The sequence below is a fragment of the Acanthopagrus latus genome, chromosome 21 (genome assembly GCF_904848185.1).
Source record: "Acanthopagrus latus isolate v.2019 chromosome 21, fAcaLat1.1, whole genome shotgun sequence".
Taxonomy (NCBI): domain Eukaryota; kingdom Metazoa; phylum Chordata; class Actinopteri; order Spariformes; family Sparidae; genus Acanthopagrus; species Acanthopagrus latus.
The window spans coordinates 26703883-26721470 of record NC_051059.1 but is presented as its reverse complement, the minus strand read 5'-3'; the positions used below and the strand labels follow the sequence as shown (position 1 = coordinate 26721470).

The window sequence follows — 17588 nt, the reverse complement described above, 5'->3', positions numbered from 1 at the left end:
CAAGCTGCAGACGCAAACTCCAGCATCCAGACACATCAGCAGCATGAAACACCCTCCAGTCACTGCGCCCAAACACAACCAGCACATCTCCAGGGAGGCTTTTTGGGCCACAGACGAGACGCCGATTTATCATCCTACTTTGTGCGTCTCCACAGCCAACTGGGTCTTTAGGGGAGAATCGTTCTCCAGTAAAACAGCAGCTGGTTACCTGCCAGAGAGCAGCTGCTGGGGGAGAAGGAAGCAGAGGGCACGCAAAGTCCAACTCTCCCAAAATAGAAACGCTGTCAGACGTGGCAACACACACACGCACACGCACACTTTCCGATGCCTTGTTTATTTACGTTACGCTCGACGAGGCGTGTGCTCAAGATTAAAGAGGTCAAAGTCGGGATGGAGGAATCACAAGGACGGAGGAGCTGATGGAGGCGGCTGAGGGAATCAGAGGACTTAGAGGATGTTGGATCGTCGTAATGCTTCTTACGCTGCGTTGTATTAAGAGGATCTGTGAGCGGCTGACACTTACAGAGACTGCAAGACAATGAGGGGAGAAAGTGCTGAGTTATTGAAAATGGTGAAATACTGAAGCAAGTGGAGGTTTGACTCACTCCGCCTACAGCAGAGAGACTACAAAGCTCCTGTCAGAGGAGACTCCCTGCGACGTTTTTAACTGTTAAGTGCCACAGTGAGGCTGCATAATCAAACAACATGTTATCAAAATCATAACTTCTCCCCTCGCACGATGCAGTGTGTCCGCTTTACGATCTGCACGACCTGTTGATCCTGGTGCCGACTCTACATCACACATCTGCAGTTAACTTTCAACAGTTCACTGTGAGTATTTTGATCAGATTTACTGTTAGTCCTTATAAATATTGTCTTCAACACTTTCGATATTTTAAACAAATGGCAACGTTAGCTTGCCACACTAACGTCAAAAATGAAAGTGGCTGAAGTACAGCGTCTTGAGAAAGGCAGCTTTATCTTCAATCACAAAGGCCCAATTCATCTTAGCAGCCAGCTAGGCTAGCTGACAGGCTAGTTAAAAACACCTAGGTGATTATCTGAATGATCGTGGGTGATAAAAACATGATAGACGAAAATAAACAGTGATCTATTAACGATGTACACAAAGTGAACTGTTACAAGTTAACTAGAGACGTATACTGTAGAGTCGGCAGTTCTTGAAGTGGATATACGTTAAACTACACTGTGCAAGAGAGGAAGAAATTATATGTAAAATGTAATTAAACGGCTTAATAGTGAAGTACTGTAATGCTGCTTGTTCTCCGGATGTAAGAAGGTCACAAGAGTGTCCAACGTCCAGGTAAACTGAGAAAGTGGTTCGGACTGACCGAGAGGTCCAGATATGTGGCGGAGCAGAGAGGGAGGGCTGCTGTTTGGCTGTGGTCAGCGAAGATAATTACAGAGAGTAACTGCAGTAAAGTTTTTGATTAGACGCTGTAAAATCTAAACTGTCTGGCTGACAGTCATACTTTCTGCCCACAGTGTACGTTTACAACCCCGCACATGATGTTTATTGTCCCAGAACGTGGCATGCGAGTACGTTTCACCTGTCCGGCTCTGATCCGACCACAACAAGTGGCTGCAAATACTGATAGAGATCAATAAAAGCTCCAGTGAAAATCACAAACACGACCTAAAAAGAAAGTTTCCTGTTTGTCTCAAAGAATAACATGAACAAGTAATTACCAAAGCTATGAAGAGATTATTAACTTTAGATTAATCACTTCTGCACCACTGCTTTAATCAGCATCAAAATATTTTAACCTCAAAAAAGATGCAGAACACCAGTGTTGTATAAAGAAGTCATACCTGAGTAAAGGTGAAGATATCGTGTCTGTACTGTGAAAGTCGACCATATGAGGAGTATTTGAGAAAAAGTCCAGAAGTATCTGATATTAAGCGTATTTAAGTATCAAAAGTACGAGTTAAAACAAGAAAACCATACATATATTTACATGTTAGTATAAACGGTATAATGATTTTTTTTAGCCTGGCTGGTTAAAACTGCTCTACTCTGGCTGTGGTGGAGTAAAAAGTACAATATAATGGAGCTACAGGCAGTGTCGGGGTAACGCTCTGCAAAGTAATCTGTTATTTAGTTTCTACACGCCGTCTGAACAATATAACCAACAACCACAGTCATTTTTGGTAACACAAAAGCACTTGCCTTACTTTTACACAGCTTGTTTAAGCACTGGTTCACCTGCTTAAACTCACCTGATGACCCCATTCCAACTTCCCACAAAGCAAAAGCAGAGTGTACACATTCCCAGTGCACACAAAAGCTGATCATCATGGGTTTAATTTGGTTTTTATCGATTCTGGTTTCTCAGATGTTTGCATGTGTTAACTCATTTTGAAACCTTCAGTGTGTTTTTAACTGTATGTCAGACAACACAAGACTAGATTAAGTATCAGGCAGACCAGAAAGTAAAAGTACTTCCTGAAGCTTTATTAGCAGGCCTGCAGGTGACACAGGGACAACAGGATGCCTTCAAATCCCGCACACAAGCTGTGACAGTGAACGCATCACTGCACTTTTTTTCCCCACACACACAACTTCGTCCCTCGTGTTATAATCAGCCAAAACGGTGTCATTAAACGCAACACATCAACACACACATTCACTGTCACTGTCACTATCACTATCACACACACACACACACACAGACACACACAGTGGGCTTACCGGCTGGCATCCTGGTGCTAATGTACCGCAGTTCCTCCGTATGCCGAGCACCGATTGGTCCTGTGTCTGTCAGTTAGCCTCCATGTAGCTTCTCCTGCTGGCTTCACTTCACCTGGTATCGGAATGTAACGTTAAAATCACCTGTTCGCGAGCCGACACGGCACATTAAAACACGCTGTTTTCAGTCTGAACGGTGACACATGAAGACACGTCTTTAACAGGCTGAAGCTGCCCGCCGTGACACCAGCTGACAACCCAGCAAACACTGACTGTTAAAACAAAAACAACAACAAGACAAACGGGGATTAGCTTGAGAAGCTAACGTGTCGGTGAGTCCAACGGCTGCCGCGGCTCGTTGGACTCACACGGAGACGTTAGTGAGGGACGAGCCGGTGAACATACCTGTAGGTAAACAGCAGCAGGCAGATTAACTCCTACACATTACTACAGTGCTTCCTGCTTTACGGTGACGGACACACAACACGGAAGTGTGTGTGTGTGTGTGTGTGCTGCGGCGGCTCCGACCCCCCCGCTGCTGCTGCTCAACGTACACCGACCGTGGAGGAGCAGGAGACGGCTAATTATAGCAGCCCGAGGCGGGGAGAGGTCCACCGTGACCAGCCCGCTCTGAAACATAATGTTAGGGATGAAAACATTCAGCCACATGTAAGAGTTTTATCATAACCTCCCAGTTAAATGATGTGAATGTATGTTGTTTAACATGAAGCCTCATAACTCCACACGACTTTAGATATAATATCAACTTTAACAGTGCAGCAGGAAGTCTTCACTCCACATATTTTACACATTAAAGTGTGTTCACATGTCCTGAACTCTACTGAACCTGAAGTCCAGATGACATGCGACACATCTGAGGTGAAACATTTCACTTTTTTATAAAAGCATGACAACATTTGTACAGTTTCAGACATGGAGCCATGTAGCAGCCACTGCGGCCATTTTACTTTTCGCCATAACAGAATTATGTATTTTGTCATATCTCCTGAACGAAACATGATAACACAGAAACAGTGACGTCTACCCTGATGTTCTGATGGTCAAAGATCACAGTGATACCACAAAAAACATCATTAATTATTCAGATTAACAGTAAATGGTGAGTTCTGCTATGTTGTATGAAACTAGCTAATCCAAACCTCATACTTCTTGTTAGACGTATGAAACTTGGGACAGTTGTACAGTTTAGAGATCATAACTCCTGAACCAGATACAGAAACGATTTTGTCTACAGGGATGTTCTGACGGTCGTGAGGTGACGGTCGGTGTTGTTACCTCGTAGTACCACAGACCAGATCAACCCATCCAGACTTTGCCCATCACAAGTGAAAACAATCCCAATTTAAATGTTAAATGACTCCGTGTTAAATCAACAGCATAAACTAAGAAAACACGTCTTTTTAGGCATTTGGGTCCAAAATACTATGGCAAGCAATTATATTAAGTTGTTGCTGATCACAATCAAGGTTGTTATGTAGAAGAATTTAAGAAACAGCGGATGATGAGTCATCTTTTCTGTCATGACGACTCTTTATGTTGCTGTTTTATGATCTGTCCATTGTAAACTAATCAGACCGCTGTGCTGACGCTGATCCTCCGTCTCTGTTTGATGCCGTTCGTGCTTAATTCCTCGACCGATTACTCCGAGCTGAGAGGAGGTGACAACAGGCTTCAGTTCACTTCTGTTGTATTATTATTCTGTTTACAAGGTTCATTATTAGAGTGCACGTCAGCAAGAATGGACTGGGGTTTCCACATACTTTTGGTGTTGTTTTTAGCTTAGCTCAGCCACATTATCCAGCTACAGTTTACAGCTTCGATCAGGTTTCACTCCTGATCTGTCAGCCGTCGTCTGTAGTTCAGTGGGTTGATGAAACTTCTATGTTTAGGTTGCTCTTTCTAAATCTGTACACAGTCATCAAGTCTTGTTAATCTCGTTAGGGCCACTACACACATTCACAAAGCCTAACTGAGAAAAACAAATGGTCCTGCAACATCAGTAGTGATGGCACAAGAGGATATTGTGTCATTTAAGATCACCAAGAGTCTAAAACTGTCCAACAGACAGTAATTATCCAAAACTTAACCAAAGTCATCTCTCAGAGCCGGGGTGTAAATGTTTGTGAAAGTGTGCCGGTTGTGCTTTTTAAGCTCTTAAGGACCTTTTCTGGGCCGACTGTCGGACTTAGAGGTGATTAAAGGCTTTGGCCCCACAGATGGCGTGCCCAGCGTCTGTTCAAGTCAAATGACAGACAGCAGCCAGCGGCACCACCGCCTGACAACAACAACAACAACAAAAAAACTTCAAAAAAAAAAGAGATCCTGTTTGTGTAATTACTCTAATGCAGGGGCGTCCACATGTCGTGTACAGAGCGACAGAGGTGGATCTGCACACAGGCTTAGCATAAAGCTGGACCAGGGAGGGATGAGGGGGACGTGTTGTGTTTACTGACCAAACATGAACAGATTTTAGCAGTGAGCAACACTTCACTGTCCACCAGTCACAACACAGAGGCTTTTTTTAGTATTAATATTATCTAACCAGGAGGGCGATCCACTCAGACTGATGTGTTTACTGCTGAGGCAGGATGTAGGGGGCGGGACTCAACTCTGGGAGGGATCACCTGACACCTGAACCAATCAGGTATCAGTCAGGGAGGGAGAGTTGGTTTGATTTGATGAGCCAAAAAGCAAGAATAATGAAATAAACAGTCTTTAGTTTAGTAAAGCGACAGACGTACCCAGCGCTCTCCAGCAAACAGGTCGCATACCCAGCAGAGCTGCATCACAGGAAGTGGTTAATGTGGTTGTAAAGTCTGCTGCCAACAGCAACACTCCTGAGCAGTGACTTCAGAGTGTGTAAGGACTAGAGAGGTTATATGTACAATTTCTGCTTTAAGATGCCAAAACTTTGTTAGATGTTGTCGAGCTGTGTCAGGAAACGTGTTTGCATGAAGCATTTTGAAGAATCTCGCATTAGAAACTTTATGGAAATGGTCTGTTTCATAAAAAAGATGGTTCACTCGATTGAGATGGAGGTCAATTAACTAATTAAAAAAATATATATATTTGGAAAACGTATGTATAGTTACAATATAAAACTGTAACTGCTGGCCCGGTCTCCCTCTCTCTCTGGTTTTTGTGTTCTTACTGATCCAGATCCTGACTGATGTGTGATGTGGTGTCTCTTCAGGAGGCAGCGGTGAGCACTGATCCTCAGAAGAATATTGACAGGAGTAATCAGCCGACAGGTGAAGTCAATGAAACGTTCCAGCAGTCACAGTTTTCTCATCAGCTGCTGATTGTCTGGCTGCTCTGGGATGTTTTGGTTCAGAAAGGCAGAACCGGTTCACTGGATTCTATGAACAGGCACGCTGTGGATCGTTATCATCTACTGAGGCCGGCCGTCGATAGTTTGAGCAGAAGTTTTTATACTTTCCCACTCATGTTAACTGGGAGTTGTCCAAAACGTCTTGATGCTTCTGTGAAAACGAACTTTGTCAGGCTGATATACGATTACTGTTCAGGACCGCAGCCAGCAGACGTCCAGGATTTATTGATACTGACAATACTTTTAAGAGTGGAATCAATAATCATTAAAAACCACAGAGTGATTCAAATGAATCTGATAAGCCATCATCACTCTTTGAAGAAGACCACTGGTTTCCATTTGAATCCATATTTCATTTTTCAATTACAGGAACTTTAATGAAATGTGAAGTCACAGATTCATCTGGTGTTTGATCCGTTTAGGGCGTTTTTGTTGGGAGTTAAGTTCATTTCTGCTGTAGTTTTGAAAACCGTGAACGATCACGTTTGGTTCAGAGAAGTGTTGATGTGAAATTGGATGACTTCACAGAGACTTTGCAACATAATTGTGAACTGATCAAAGTGCCTTTATGTCTACACTGAGCACACGGTCACCATAGAGATAGCAAATCAGAAATCATTCACATAAATCATATGTAGCATCTAATGGCTTCTCAGCGTGCTGTCAAACGATGTCTGATGCGCGCTCGATGCTTCTGGATGGCAATCGACCTGTTTTCTTTTTTTTTTTTTCTTTTTCTTTCATTTAGTGCGGAGGCGTCGTTGCCAAGCACTGATAATCAATTGGGAGGAAGAAATCAGCTGTGAGAAATGACAGGATGTACCAGAGGATATCACACTTGTTGAGGCAGCACAGTGGGAGGAAAACCCGGCTGGAAAAACCAGCATAGACCAAAACCAGATAGACCAAAACCAGATAGACCAAAACCAGCATAGACCAAAACCAGATAGACCAAAACCAGCATAGACCAAAACCAGATAGACCAAAACCAGCATAGACCAAAACCAGCACCCAAACCAGCAACAAATCCCGTTTTTTTCCAGCAGGGGAGTCAAGGCTGTGTGCAGAAATAATAAAGCTACCATGAGGTCACCCATCGGTCTGTGGACGACCGTTATAAAGCCTCCAGGTTGGTGTGTCGGCCTTTGCCATCTTGGTTTTTAGGAGCCAGAAGTGACCATATTTGGACAAGAGGGTGGAGCTGTGTAGAAGACCCTGATTGGACCTGACTACTGTAGAAACTACTTTTAGACCTCCAGTCATTCGTTGATTTATTCGCCCGGCACACTGATTCTTGCGAGGGAAGAAAGAAAACTGCCCCAAAACTAGAATATCCGTTGGAGCGCCAGGAAGAAAAACATTTGTGACTCGGGTCTTATAAGAGGCTGCGATGTCTCACCGCTGCAACACTGAAATGTGCAGTATTTTATTCTTATGAAGCTGAAAATCATATCATCACTGTAGTCAAATGGGTGAAAAGCTTCTTGAATGAAGATTAGAAAGAACAATAAAAACCTCGCTGGCACTGCTGTGAAGCGGAGAGGACGGCAGTTCATTCTTTTATTAAAACACTTTGCAGGAACACTTTCTGCGCCGCTCAGTCAAATCTGAAATTTCTCACACACACATTTACCCGTGAAACATCCCTCACATGAAAGGGAATAGACGAGTGTATTTTTATTGCGAACACATGAGATGCAATCAATCTGGCACTCACTTTCACACCGTCGTCTCTGCGGTGCCCAGAGATGGAGGTGAAAAGTGCTGTCGAAAGCCTCCGTTTGCACTTCAAAGGGCTGTGTGGGTGGAGGACAGACGCCCGCGGTGAGCTGCAGCTCAGTCATGAAAGGAGGCTGCTGGAGTTTAACCTCCCCTGAAACGTCCTCAGCATCCATCAAACACCAGATCACCTCGGATGGATGTTTAACATCCAGCCTGCAGCTGGTTCCAACGGACAGGTCCAGTTACAGTCAATATGTATTTTAACCTTTGTGTTTTCACAGGAGGGGGCTACGCAGAACTGAGGTGGAGGTGGATTTAAAAGTTGTAACCAGTAACACTACATCACCAGACTCCCTTAACAAATGTAGTGATTTTAAGAGTTGCTGAGTTTAAACAAACTTTATAACGTAGTGAAACTGTGTCTCTGACAGATTCTGACTCATTGTGTCCTTGTTGTAAATTCAGCATTAAATGTTTCAGCTGAAGTTGTTTGTCTCCTTGTAAAAAGTGTCAGTTTGTGGCAGCATGTCTGTACCAGCCTGTCTGCTTCTGTGTCTAAAGTGCTAAAGTCTTACCTGCCAACATTGATCAGCTGTGTGAACACACTGTTTACACTGATTTCATCATTTACACTCCATTTATGAAAGAAGAAACATGTTATTGATCTAAACATGTCACATGTTACAAAGACACTAAAAAGGAACAATATAGGCGACTTCTTTGTCCCCGTGGAGAAAGTCCCCAGACTCCCTCAACAAATGTGTCAGTTTAGTGAGTTGTTGAGTTGGAGACACTTTATAAACTCTGTGAAACTCTGTCTCTGACTCATTCTGCATTATTTGGACCTTCTTGTAAATTCGGCAAATGTTTTACAAGAACATCTTTCTGTCTTTGTGTAGAAACTTGGAGTCTGTGTGTCTCAGTGATGTGTTTAATTGCACATAGAGCAACGATGTGAGATCCAGTGGTCACTCAGGGCGGATTTTAATACCAGGACTGTTGTTAACACTTTCCACCTTTCCATCACTGCTTGTCGGTGAACTCAGCTGTAAGATTTGAGGTTGTGAGCGGTGTAAACGGATCTTTCCTGTACATGATGGCAGTTCTCATCTTCCTCTTCCTTTCCCTCCAACACTCTCAGTTTGCACAGTCTCACCTTCGGCCTGTAACCTCCCTCCTGTGACTTCTCTGTAGGTTTGTTTGGATGGATTTTAAGAGACATCATGCAGCATCATGTCTGGACTCGACCTGACAAACCTGCATATCAGTGTCATGAATGAGCAGTCCTGACTTCATTACTAGGAGGAGTGTATAGCGAGGTTTGGTTTGCCTTCAATAGATGACGTGTCTTGAAGCAGCCATCCATAAACCTGTTGGTACGTATGAGTCAGCCTCTGCAGGAGTAACAAGTCATCGCTCATCAAAACTTCTAGAGCCCAAAGTGACTTCTTAGAATGTTTTGTTTTCTTCAACCACGACCAAAACCCAGAATAAAAACTTTCTACCACCACGTCTGTGAGCACTTCTGCCTCATCTCGTTTAATCATGATGACACATCTGAACTCTGTTTTGACTGAGGACGCCTCGTGGCAGAGAAGACATACTGCATGTGTGTTTAATTAAAGGTGAACTCCTTGTCAGTGTTGTCATACAGCCAACAAATCTACAGATTTGTTCTGTTTCTCAATCTTAACACAAGGTGGTGTTTGTGTCAAATGACTTAACTTGGAAACAGACAACTTTTTACACTCTAATTTCTTAAACTTCTGGTAAAACAAAAGTGGATGGATGGATGTTCAGCGGATGGAGAAAACTATGGTGTTGTGTCAAAGTCTGTTCCCTGCTGCTTATTAATACAATCGGCTGATTTATTCAGACTGTTCAGGTTTTTTAGCCGCTGCTAGCGGTAGCCATGTTGCTAATGCTGTGTCTGTGACAGCAGCACCAACAGTGACACCACAGGGAAATGACAGTGAGTGTGTGGAGGCCATTTGAGGAGTTGCACTCCAAAAGCTGCTGAAATAAGACTCACGTCACCATATCAGAGCTCATAGAGTTGTTGTTAATAGAGAATCGTGCTCAGTGGGATTTATTTTGTCTGCATGATTCTCCTTTTTACTCTGCTTTGGTCTCCTCCATCTCCTGAGGAGAATATCTGGCTCTTTAGCTGCTGGATGTTTTACCTTCTTTGCCCTCCTGCAGCGGTCGCTCTGTCTGCAGGTATACGGTGGTTTGACCAGAACCAGGCAGGAAACAAGCTAAAAGAGGCTGAAAGGATCAGGAAGAGCAGCGTCGTCAGCGGATCTCTGTGGTTTCTCCAACGTTGTATTTAAAAACTTGAAGAACTTTACATCTAAACTTACTCGTTTAGCTTTGTCAGCTTTAAATCTTTAAGCTTTGCCGGGAGTCTCGATTCATCACACACACACACACACACACACACACACACACACACACACACACACACACACACACACACACACACACACACACACACACAAAGAAAAGTTTCAGCAGTGAAAAATTAATAAGAGAGAAGAAATGTGCTCTGTGCTTGGTGTTTAGTCTTTTCACCCCCGTCAGATGTGAGAGGTGTCTCTGCTGTGGGCTCCGTTCTTCATCGCACCGCTAAGAATAGCTGCGTTTACATCAAGGTGAGACGGGAGGTGAGGAGGGATGAAAGCAGAGAGCGATGCAGGTGTACCTGCAACTGTGAGATCTGAGGTCTGCAGGGAGGAAAAGTTTCAGGAACAGCAGGATTCCTGAGACGGAGATGATGAAATAATCAGAATCCTGCAGAACGACCTGCTCTGTTCATTGGGTTTATGATTCTGTCTAACAATAATGACAACACACAGCTTCTCCCTCCTGTTATTAACTTGTAATCCACTTCTCAGAGTGCATCTTGCAGTTCAGAGACTTTGTGAATGAGTCTGAGCTCCCTGTGTTGGACCGTTGGCTCTGACGAGTCCGGTCGGTGACATCAGCCGGAGGGACGCAGGATTCCCACCGCGAGAAAATACCCCGACCTCAATGAATTAGCCTGTGAGACGTGGAAACTCTGAAAGCAGTGAGTCATCCTCCACAGAGGGAGGAGGAGAGGGAGAGTCTGAGGGGGGAGGAGGAGAGGGAGAGTCTGAGGGGGAGGAGGAGAGGGAGAGTCTGAGGGGGGAGGAGGAGAGGGAGAGTGTGAGGGGGAGTAGGAGAGGGTGAGGCTGAGGGGGGAGGAGGAGAGGGAGAGTCTGAGGGGGAGGAGGAGAGGGAGAGTCTGAGGGGGAGGAGGAGAGGGAGAGTCTGAGGGGGGAGGAGGAGAGGGAGAGTCTGAGGGGGGAGGAGGAGAGGGAGAGTCTGAGGGGGGAGGAGGAGAGGGAGAGTGTGAGGGGGAGGAGGAGAGGGAGAGTCTGAGGAGGAGGAGGAGAGGGAGAGTCTGAGGGGGAGGAGGATAGGGAGAGTCTGAGGGGGAGGAGGAGAGGGAGAGTCTGAGGGGGGAGGAGGAGAGGGAGAGTCTGAGGAGGAGGAGGAGAGGGAGAGTCTGAGGGGGGAGGAAGAGAGGGAGAGTCTGAGGGGGAGGAGGAGAGGGAGAGTCTGAGGGGGAGGAGGAGAGGGAGAGTCTGAGGGGGGAGGAGGAGAGGGAGAGTCTGAGGGGGGAGGAAGAGAGGGAGAGTCTGAGGGGGAGGAGGAGAGGGAGAGTCTGAGGGGGGAGGAGGAGAGGGAGAGTCTGAGGAGGAGGAGGAGAGGGAGAGTCTGAGGGGGAGGAGGAGAGGACGGGGAGGGAGAGTGTGACGATGGAAGAGGAAGAAGTCCGTCCAGAAGCAGACAGGTGGAGGGACGACAGGGGTCTGATCACCTGCTGAGACACACACACACACACACACACACACACACACACACACACACACACACACACACACACTCAGGATTTAATGACTTCTATGAATTTTAATTCATATTTATACAGTTATTATCATGTAATCTGCACTAAATCTTCAGTTTGTCTGGTTTTCTTTCGGACTCTCTCTCCTGATGATGATGATGATGATGATGATTATTATCATCCTGCATTATAATTCAGTCGTGGTGACGGAAACATTCCCTCTTTGAGGATGATAACAGCCCTCTGCAGAGCAAACGAGGCAGCTAGTGTCAGAGAAACTGACTTCAGAAGGAAGGAAATGTGGCTAAATCATCAGGAGTTATTATAACACAGCACAGTTAAAGCTTGGCCAGACGCACTGATGAGGAGAACCTACAGTAACCACATTTCCCACCTTAGAGGGCAGAGTTGAGCTGCCGTCCTGCTGGGAGCTGCTGTACTCTCTCATGTAAACACTCAGCCACGTCACACAGACGACAGGAGGCTGGATTAGACTGAATGTAGGGCAAGAAGAGCAGGAAAAGACGGAAACCGCTGCAGAAAAAAAGGCTGACAACTGTTGAGTGCATCAGTAAACCACGATGAGCTCTTAAAATGAATCTCAACACCCTCTGTACAAACATAAAGCTCTTATTTGACATTTTACACAGTCAACAAGCTAAACACACACACACACACACACGGCTGTCAGGACGTTATGTTGACAATGTGTTTGTACCTGCCAGCAGTAGAACAGTACCAGAGGAGTCTGTCGAGTGAATTTACAAGTTTATCCACAGATTTATAGAAGAGTTTTCCATCTGCATGTTAGAACTCGTGGTCACAGAAACACCTCCGGCTGACCTCTCTACCTCACCAGCTGCCTCGGCATTCGAGAAAGATGGCGTACGAAGAACCAGACGAAGCTACATCTTTGTACATTTGGTATATGATGTACATGATAATTACACAAACTAGATGCACAACGGCGCTCTTTCTTGCGGGGATTTCAGAGGAAAGATGCCGCCACCACCATCTTTCTCTTCCGTAATAAAATCCGATCCGATCTGATGGAACGTATACATGCAGGAGTAATGTGACTATTAATGGAATAATCTAGGTGTTTTAATCCGTGTTATTCCAGTGATTCGGTTTTCTTGAGTGTCATGTCATCACACTGACTGACGAGCTGAAGGCCGACATCAGATCAACCTGTGCTTCAGTCGTACCTCAGCACTGATGCAGTAAGTCATGTGACAGAAGCCTCGACTGAGTACTGAGTACATAAATGAACATGGCTGAAGCTGCAGACTTCAGGTGGATCCAGCAGATATTCTTGGGTCAGCTGCCACAACAGAACTGTGTCATAATGGTCTCCCAGCATCTTCCATTGAATCTGCTGACATTCAGAGAGGGAGACAGTCCATCAATACCAAACAGTCTCCTCCAGCTGTTTCCCAAAGACTCCTCGCTGTCTGCTCTCTCTCCGCTCCTCATATGGACGCTCGACACGTCGGACCTGGAGAGACGAAACGTTCGATTGGGTGTTTCTGCTCCTTTTTCTCTCCTGAGTTCTTTGTTGGCCAAATCGTTTTTCTTATTCGAGCCGCAGCCGGCGCTGAAGGAACCCTTTGATTTCTCATCCCTGAGCTAGTTGACATTTATTTCACAAACACTTGACATTTGGAAATGGGCTCCCTGTGTGAGCGCTGTGTGTGCACGCTGTAACCCCCCTGTCCTCACACACACACACACACACACACACTCACACACACACACACACACACACACACTGTCTGGGCCATTAGCAGCCTTTGTGCAGAGCAGCTGGATGGTCGGCCTGTCTGCTGTTTTCAGAATTAGCAGTCTGACTCAGTTTGGACTGAACTCTGCAGGATTCAGCTGCTGAACTCCTGAAAGAAAACCATCACCCCGAGTCCAGACGGCAGGTTCTGTCTCATACCTGAATTTCAAAGTGGTAAGCAGTAGATAAGGCAGCATCATGAAACCCCAGAATAATATAATAATGTATCTCACGTTTGGTGAGTTCCTCAAGTCACTGTGGATTATAATGCTACAGATCTACCTAACAAGCTGCTAATCAAGCCATAACTTTAAGTTTTGTGTCTTAATATAAAAAGAATAAGAGAAGCCGGCTTACTAAACTCAGTTTATCGATGATTTACGTGCAACATGTGACTGTTAGCTGTGTAGCTACAACACGATAAGAACAGAGATTATCTTAATGTTAACAACACTGTCTGTACACATAAAACAACTGTGACCTACGAACAATATACACGAAGAACACTGTGAAAAGTGAAGAGTTTTAGCTGAGTTATGGATGTAAAAGCACAGAGATAACTGGAGATGTGTACTCAGAGTTCACTTTATAAAGCAGCCACACGGCACTGTGCAAGTGGAGAATTTATCCACCAGAGAAGAAGAAGAAGTCATTCAAGTAGCTCCAGTCAAACCTCAGATGGGGAGGAACAACATTGCCGCTCCACACAGATCAGCTAACGTCTTCGGTGGATGTTCGAGTCAAATGTTTCACTTAATTCAGTTTGCAGTGCATTTTTTCACATTCGGTTTATAAAAATACACCCATTGTTCCACCTCAGCTTAGTGTAAAATAAGAACAACTGGATATAATATTTTGAGGGTTTTTCTTTAACTTGCACCACATGTGTCAGCAAAGATGCAAAAAAAAACCTGATACAATAACAACATCAGTAACACAAGTCCTCCCTCACACAGTGTGATGAATCCTGCACATTTAATTCAGAGATGTTTATTTAATGGAACAGAAAAACAGGAATTTTACTTTGTTTAGTGTTCTTGCCTCTAATGGCGTCCCAGTGTTTGTGATGACAAAGGTTGGCTGGTGAAGTGATAATAAACCGATCCAGAAATAGATCCTGAAATCATGGAAAGGAGGCGGAGAGGCAGAAGTTAACACTTAGCGAGGTGTTAGCGTGTTAGCTCCAGTGTTGTCAGTCAGGTTTAAACTCAGAATCCTGATTGTGACACCTGAGCTGGGTGTTAACGAGGAAGATACCATATTGAAGTATTTACTGTGAGCCTAAAGCAGCACAAGAGACAGACACACACAGACGGATACAGACACAGATATGATGATTGATTGATTATTTTTGATTATCTTGTGAGAGTTTTAGCCTTTTATTTTTCAAGCAGGTTAAACTGTAATGTAACTGATGCTCAGATTATAAATGCATTAACTGAACTGTAAGTGGAGAAAGAAAGAAAGAAAGAAAGAAAGAAAGAAAGAAAGAAAGAAAGAAAGGATTAAAAGACTTTAAAATTGTGTTGACGTTCTGTCAAAGACGTCTTTTGTTTGGTGTTGCAGAGATGTCTACTGTCTCTAAGTTAGCATGCTAATCAGTTAGCTTCCCCCCTTGTCTCCTAATAATATACCACAAAAGATGATCTCACCATAAATCACTCTTCATTCAAACTAGGCAGTCTCTATCTCTTCTGGTTCCGTCCAAATAAACCCTCAGGACACAGAGTCAGATGTGAACATATTCTGGCTCTACATGCTGCTGATGTCTGACTCTCTGTCCTCTCCTGTCTCCACCTGCCGTGTCTTTCTCGTCCCCGGAGTCATAATCCGGGTTGGAGCCGCTGTAAATCACCTCTGTACTGCGACCCCTGTCTTCACACTGACCTCTGTAGCCCACAGAGGCTGCGTGCAGTCCCAGTCCGAGCCCGGCTGTCCTGTTGTTGGCTCCCTCAGGCATCTGAGGTTGCAGTCCGGATCGACTCATGTCGCAGATTTGTTTGATAATAGCAGCTAGTTGCTTCAACAAATAGTGTGCTGAGCAGCAGGAAGCGATTATACTGCCCCCTTCAGTTCTGGAGCTACCTTCCAACTCTGCTCATTTCTTACAAATCACAGCTTCAAGGTGTCAGAGGTGAAAGTACTAAAGATGCAGAAAGGCCCATTTCAGAATTATATGTCATGTATATAATATATGATATGATGCATTCATGTGCTGATCACTTTAATGCAGAATCACAAGCTTTGGCTTGGCTGCCGCACCAGCCTCCTCTCCCCTGGTTTCAGTCTTTCTGCCCGATGTTGAACCTGCTGCAGGGACTTGATCCCATTCACAAACCAGAGCCTCAGATAGGTCCAACACTTGTCAGGTGACCAGGTGTGACTCGCAGTTGGTGCTCCTGTTCATCCCAAAGGTTATGAGAAGATTGAGGTCACGGCTCTGAGGACGTCTGTCAAGGTCTTTCACACCAAACCAGGAAATCCATTTCTTCATGGAGCTGCGTGTTGTTGTGAACTTTGGTTTCACTCACTGATTCCTGCAATCAGGCAGCACTTTTCTGCTCTATATCAACACGTGACTCCTCTCTGATGAAACGGCTGACCTGAAACGGCTGATTGAATTTCAGGGGGAAGAGATGCTCCTGGTGCCGAAAAAGCATTACAATGCTTTGAGTGCTGTGTGGTCCGTGCTCTTGAAAAACTCAGGGAGTTTGGTAAATTGCATTGGAAGTGAAGCCTACGTTAACATGATCAGAGACTTTGTAAGTTGATAGTGGAGAGAGGCAGAAACAGAGTTGCTGGAAAAGGTGGTGAGAGGACGCAATGAAAGAGCTGCTGATGATGCTTCAGTCGCACACGAGTGAAATGAACAGACTGTCAGATTATTAACGAAGACCATATGTCACCATCCTGACTGTGTGCATATTAACTTACTAAATTATCTCAGCACAGGATGTCTTTTCATAAACCTTCAGACGACAAGGATGTAATTATGTGACTCAAAATAAAAAGTGGTGTGACCTTCAGGGGATAACTGTCCATCAACTGGGCAACATTTTGGAAATTAAAATGTTAGGGAGCTCTAAGTACAGACTGACACCGGCAGGAAGTCGTTTGATATTTTTTAAAAGGTAATCTGTGAGAAATGTGGTAAATGTTATGAAAGCCCAAAAGCAGGACATGAGGTAAAACAGCTTGAAGTCCCTTGAGGAAATGTTGTAATTCGTTATGTTGAATTATTGACATGAACCCAGAGAACACAGACATGAACCCTAACGCTTAGGTGACTTTATCTTTAAGATATAAGAGGACATACAGTGTTTGTTTTTGGTAACTTGAGCATGAAAAAGACCTTCTGCAGACATCTTAATAGAGTCGCACAGTGGTTTTAGCACTTCATTGCAACATGTTGAAGAAACAGACTGCAGTGATTTCTCCTCCTCTCCATTCACCACTGGTAAGAACAGCTCTATTTCTCTCCTTAGCATCACTGATATTATCTGTTTGCCAGAGGAACATATAAGGAAAAATCCATTAGCCCCCGCAGTATTGGCTGCATGGTTGCATAATCACTTTGATATCATAAAAGCATTACAGCGAAAAACTTTACCCCCAGGGCAAAACAAACCAACGTTTCAGTGAACATGCCCTGCATCTCTGGAGCTGCAGGACGCCGCCTCCAGCTTCATGGAGGTTTCTCTCCTCCCAGAGCTTCAATCAGTCTGTGACATCCAGCCCGCCAGCTCCAACCTGGAAATACTTTCTGTTTTTTTTATGTATTAATTTTTTTATTCTGAGTGCTGTGGCATGCACGCCTGAGGCTCTGAAGACTCTCATATCTGACTGGAGGAGAAAGTGGGAAAAAAATGGTATCTGAAGTGTCAGAGGGAAAGATGAGGCTTTGAGCTGGAGGGGTATAGAAACTGTGCATACGTTTGTTTCTGTATGTTCGTGTGAGGTCACGCTGCCGGAGCATCTGAGGAGCAGAGTGGATATGTGTCTGCTGCCGCCTCAGGTCTGTGTGCACTCTGTGTGAGGAGCGAAGCTGCTGTTCACGTGATACCGAACAGCAGCTTCGCTCCTCGCACAGAGTGAACACAGTCTGTGTTGTCTTCATGCATGTGCCGTTTGTTTTTAAACCAGGATC

General features: G+C 44.7%; 1 protein-coding gene across 5 annotated transcripts in view; it reads right to left on the bottom strand.

Moving 5' to 3' along the window:
- Window positions 1–3261, bottom strand: part of efr3a (EFR3 homolog A (S. cerevisiae)) — a 92553-nt gene extending 89292 nt beyond the window's left edge. For 2 of the 5 annotated variants that reach the window (XM_037082976.1, XM_037082973.1), the window contains exons 1-2: window positions 3116–3261; window positions 2714–2825 (exon numbers count right to left, since the gene is read on the bottom strand). Coding sequence is in view for 2 of the 5 variants with exons in the window: in XM_037082973.1 (XP_036938868.1) it covers window positions 2714–2723 (10 nt within the window). In the remaining 3 variants the exon portion in view is untranslated. Of the gene's footprint in view, window positions 1–2713; window positions 3090–3115 lie in introns of those variants that run through there. The other 3 variants (XM_037082974.1, XM_037082975.1, XM_037082972.1) reach the window with 2 other exon arrangements.
- Window positions 3262–17588: the final 14327 nt, after the last annotated feature.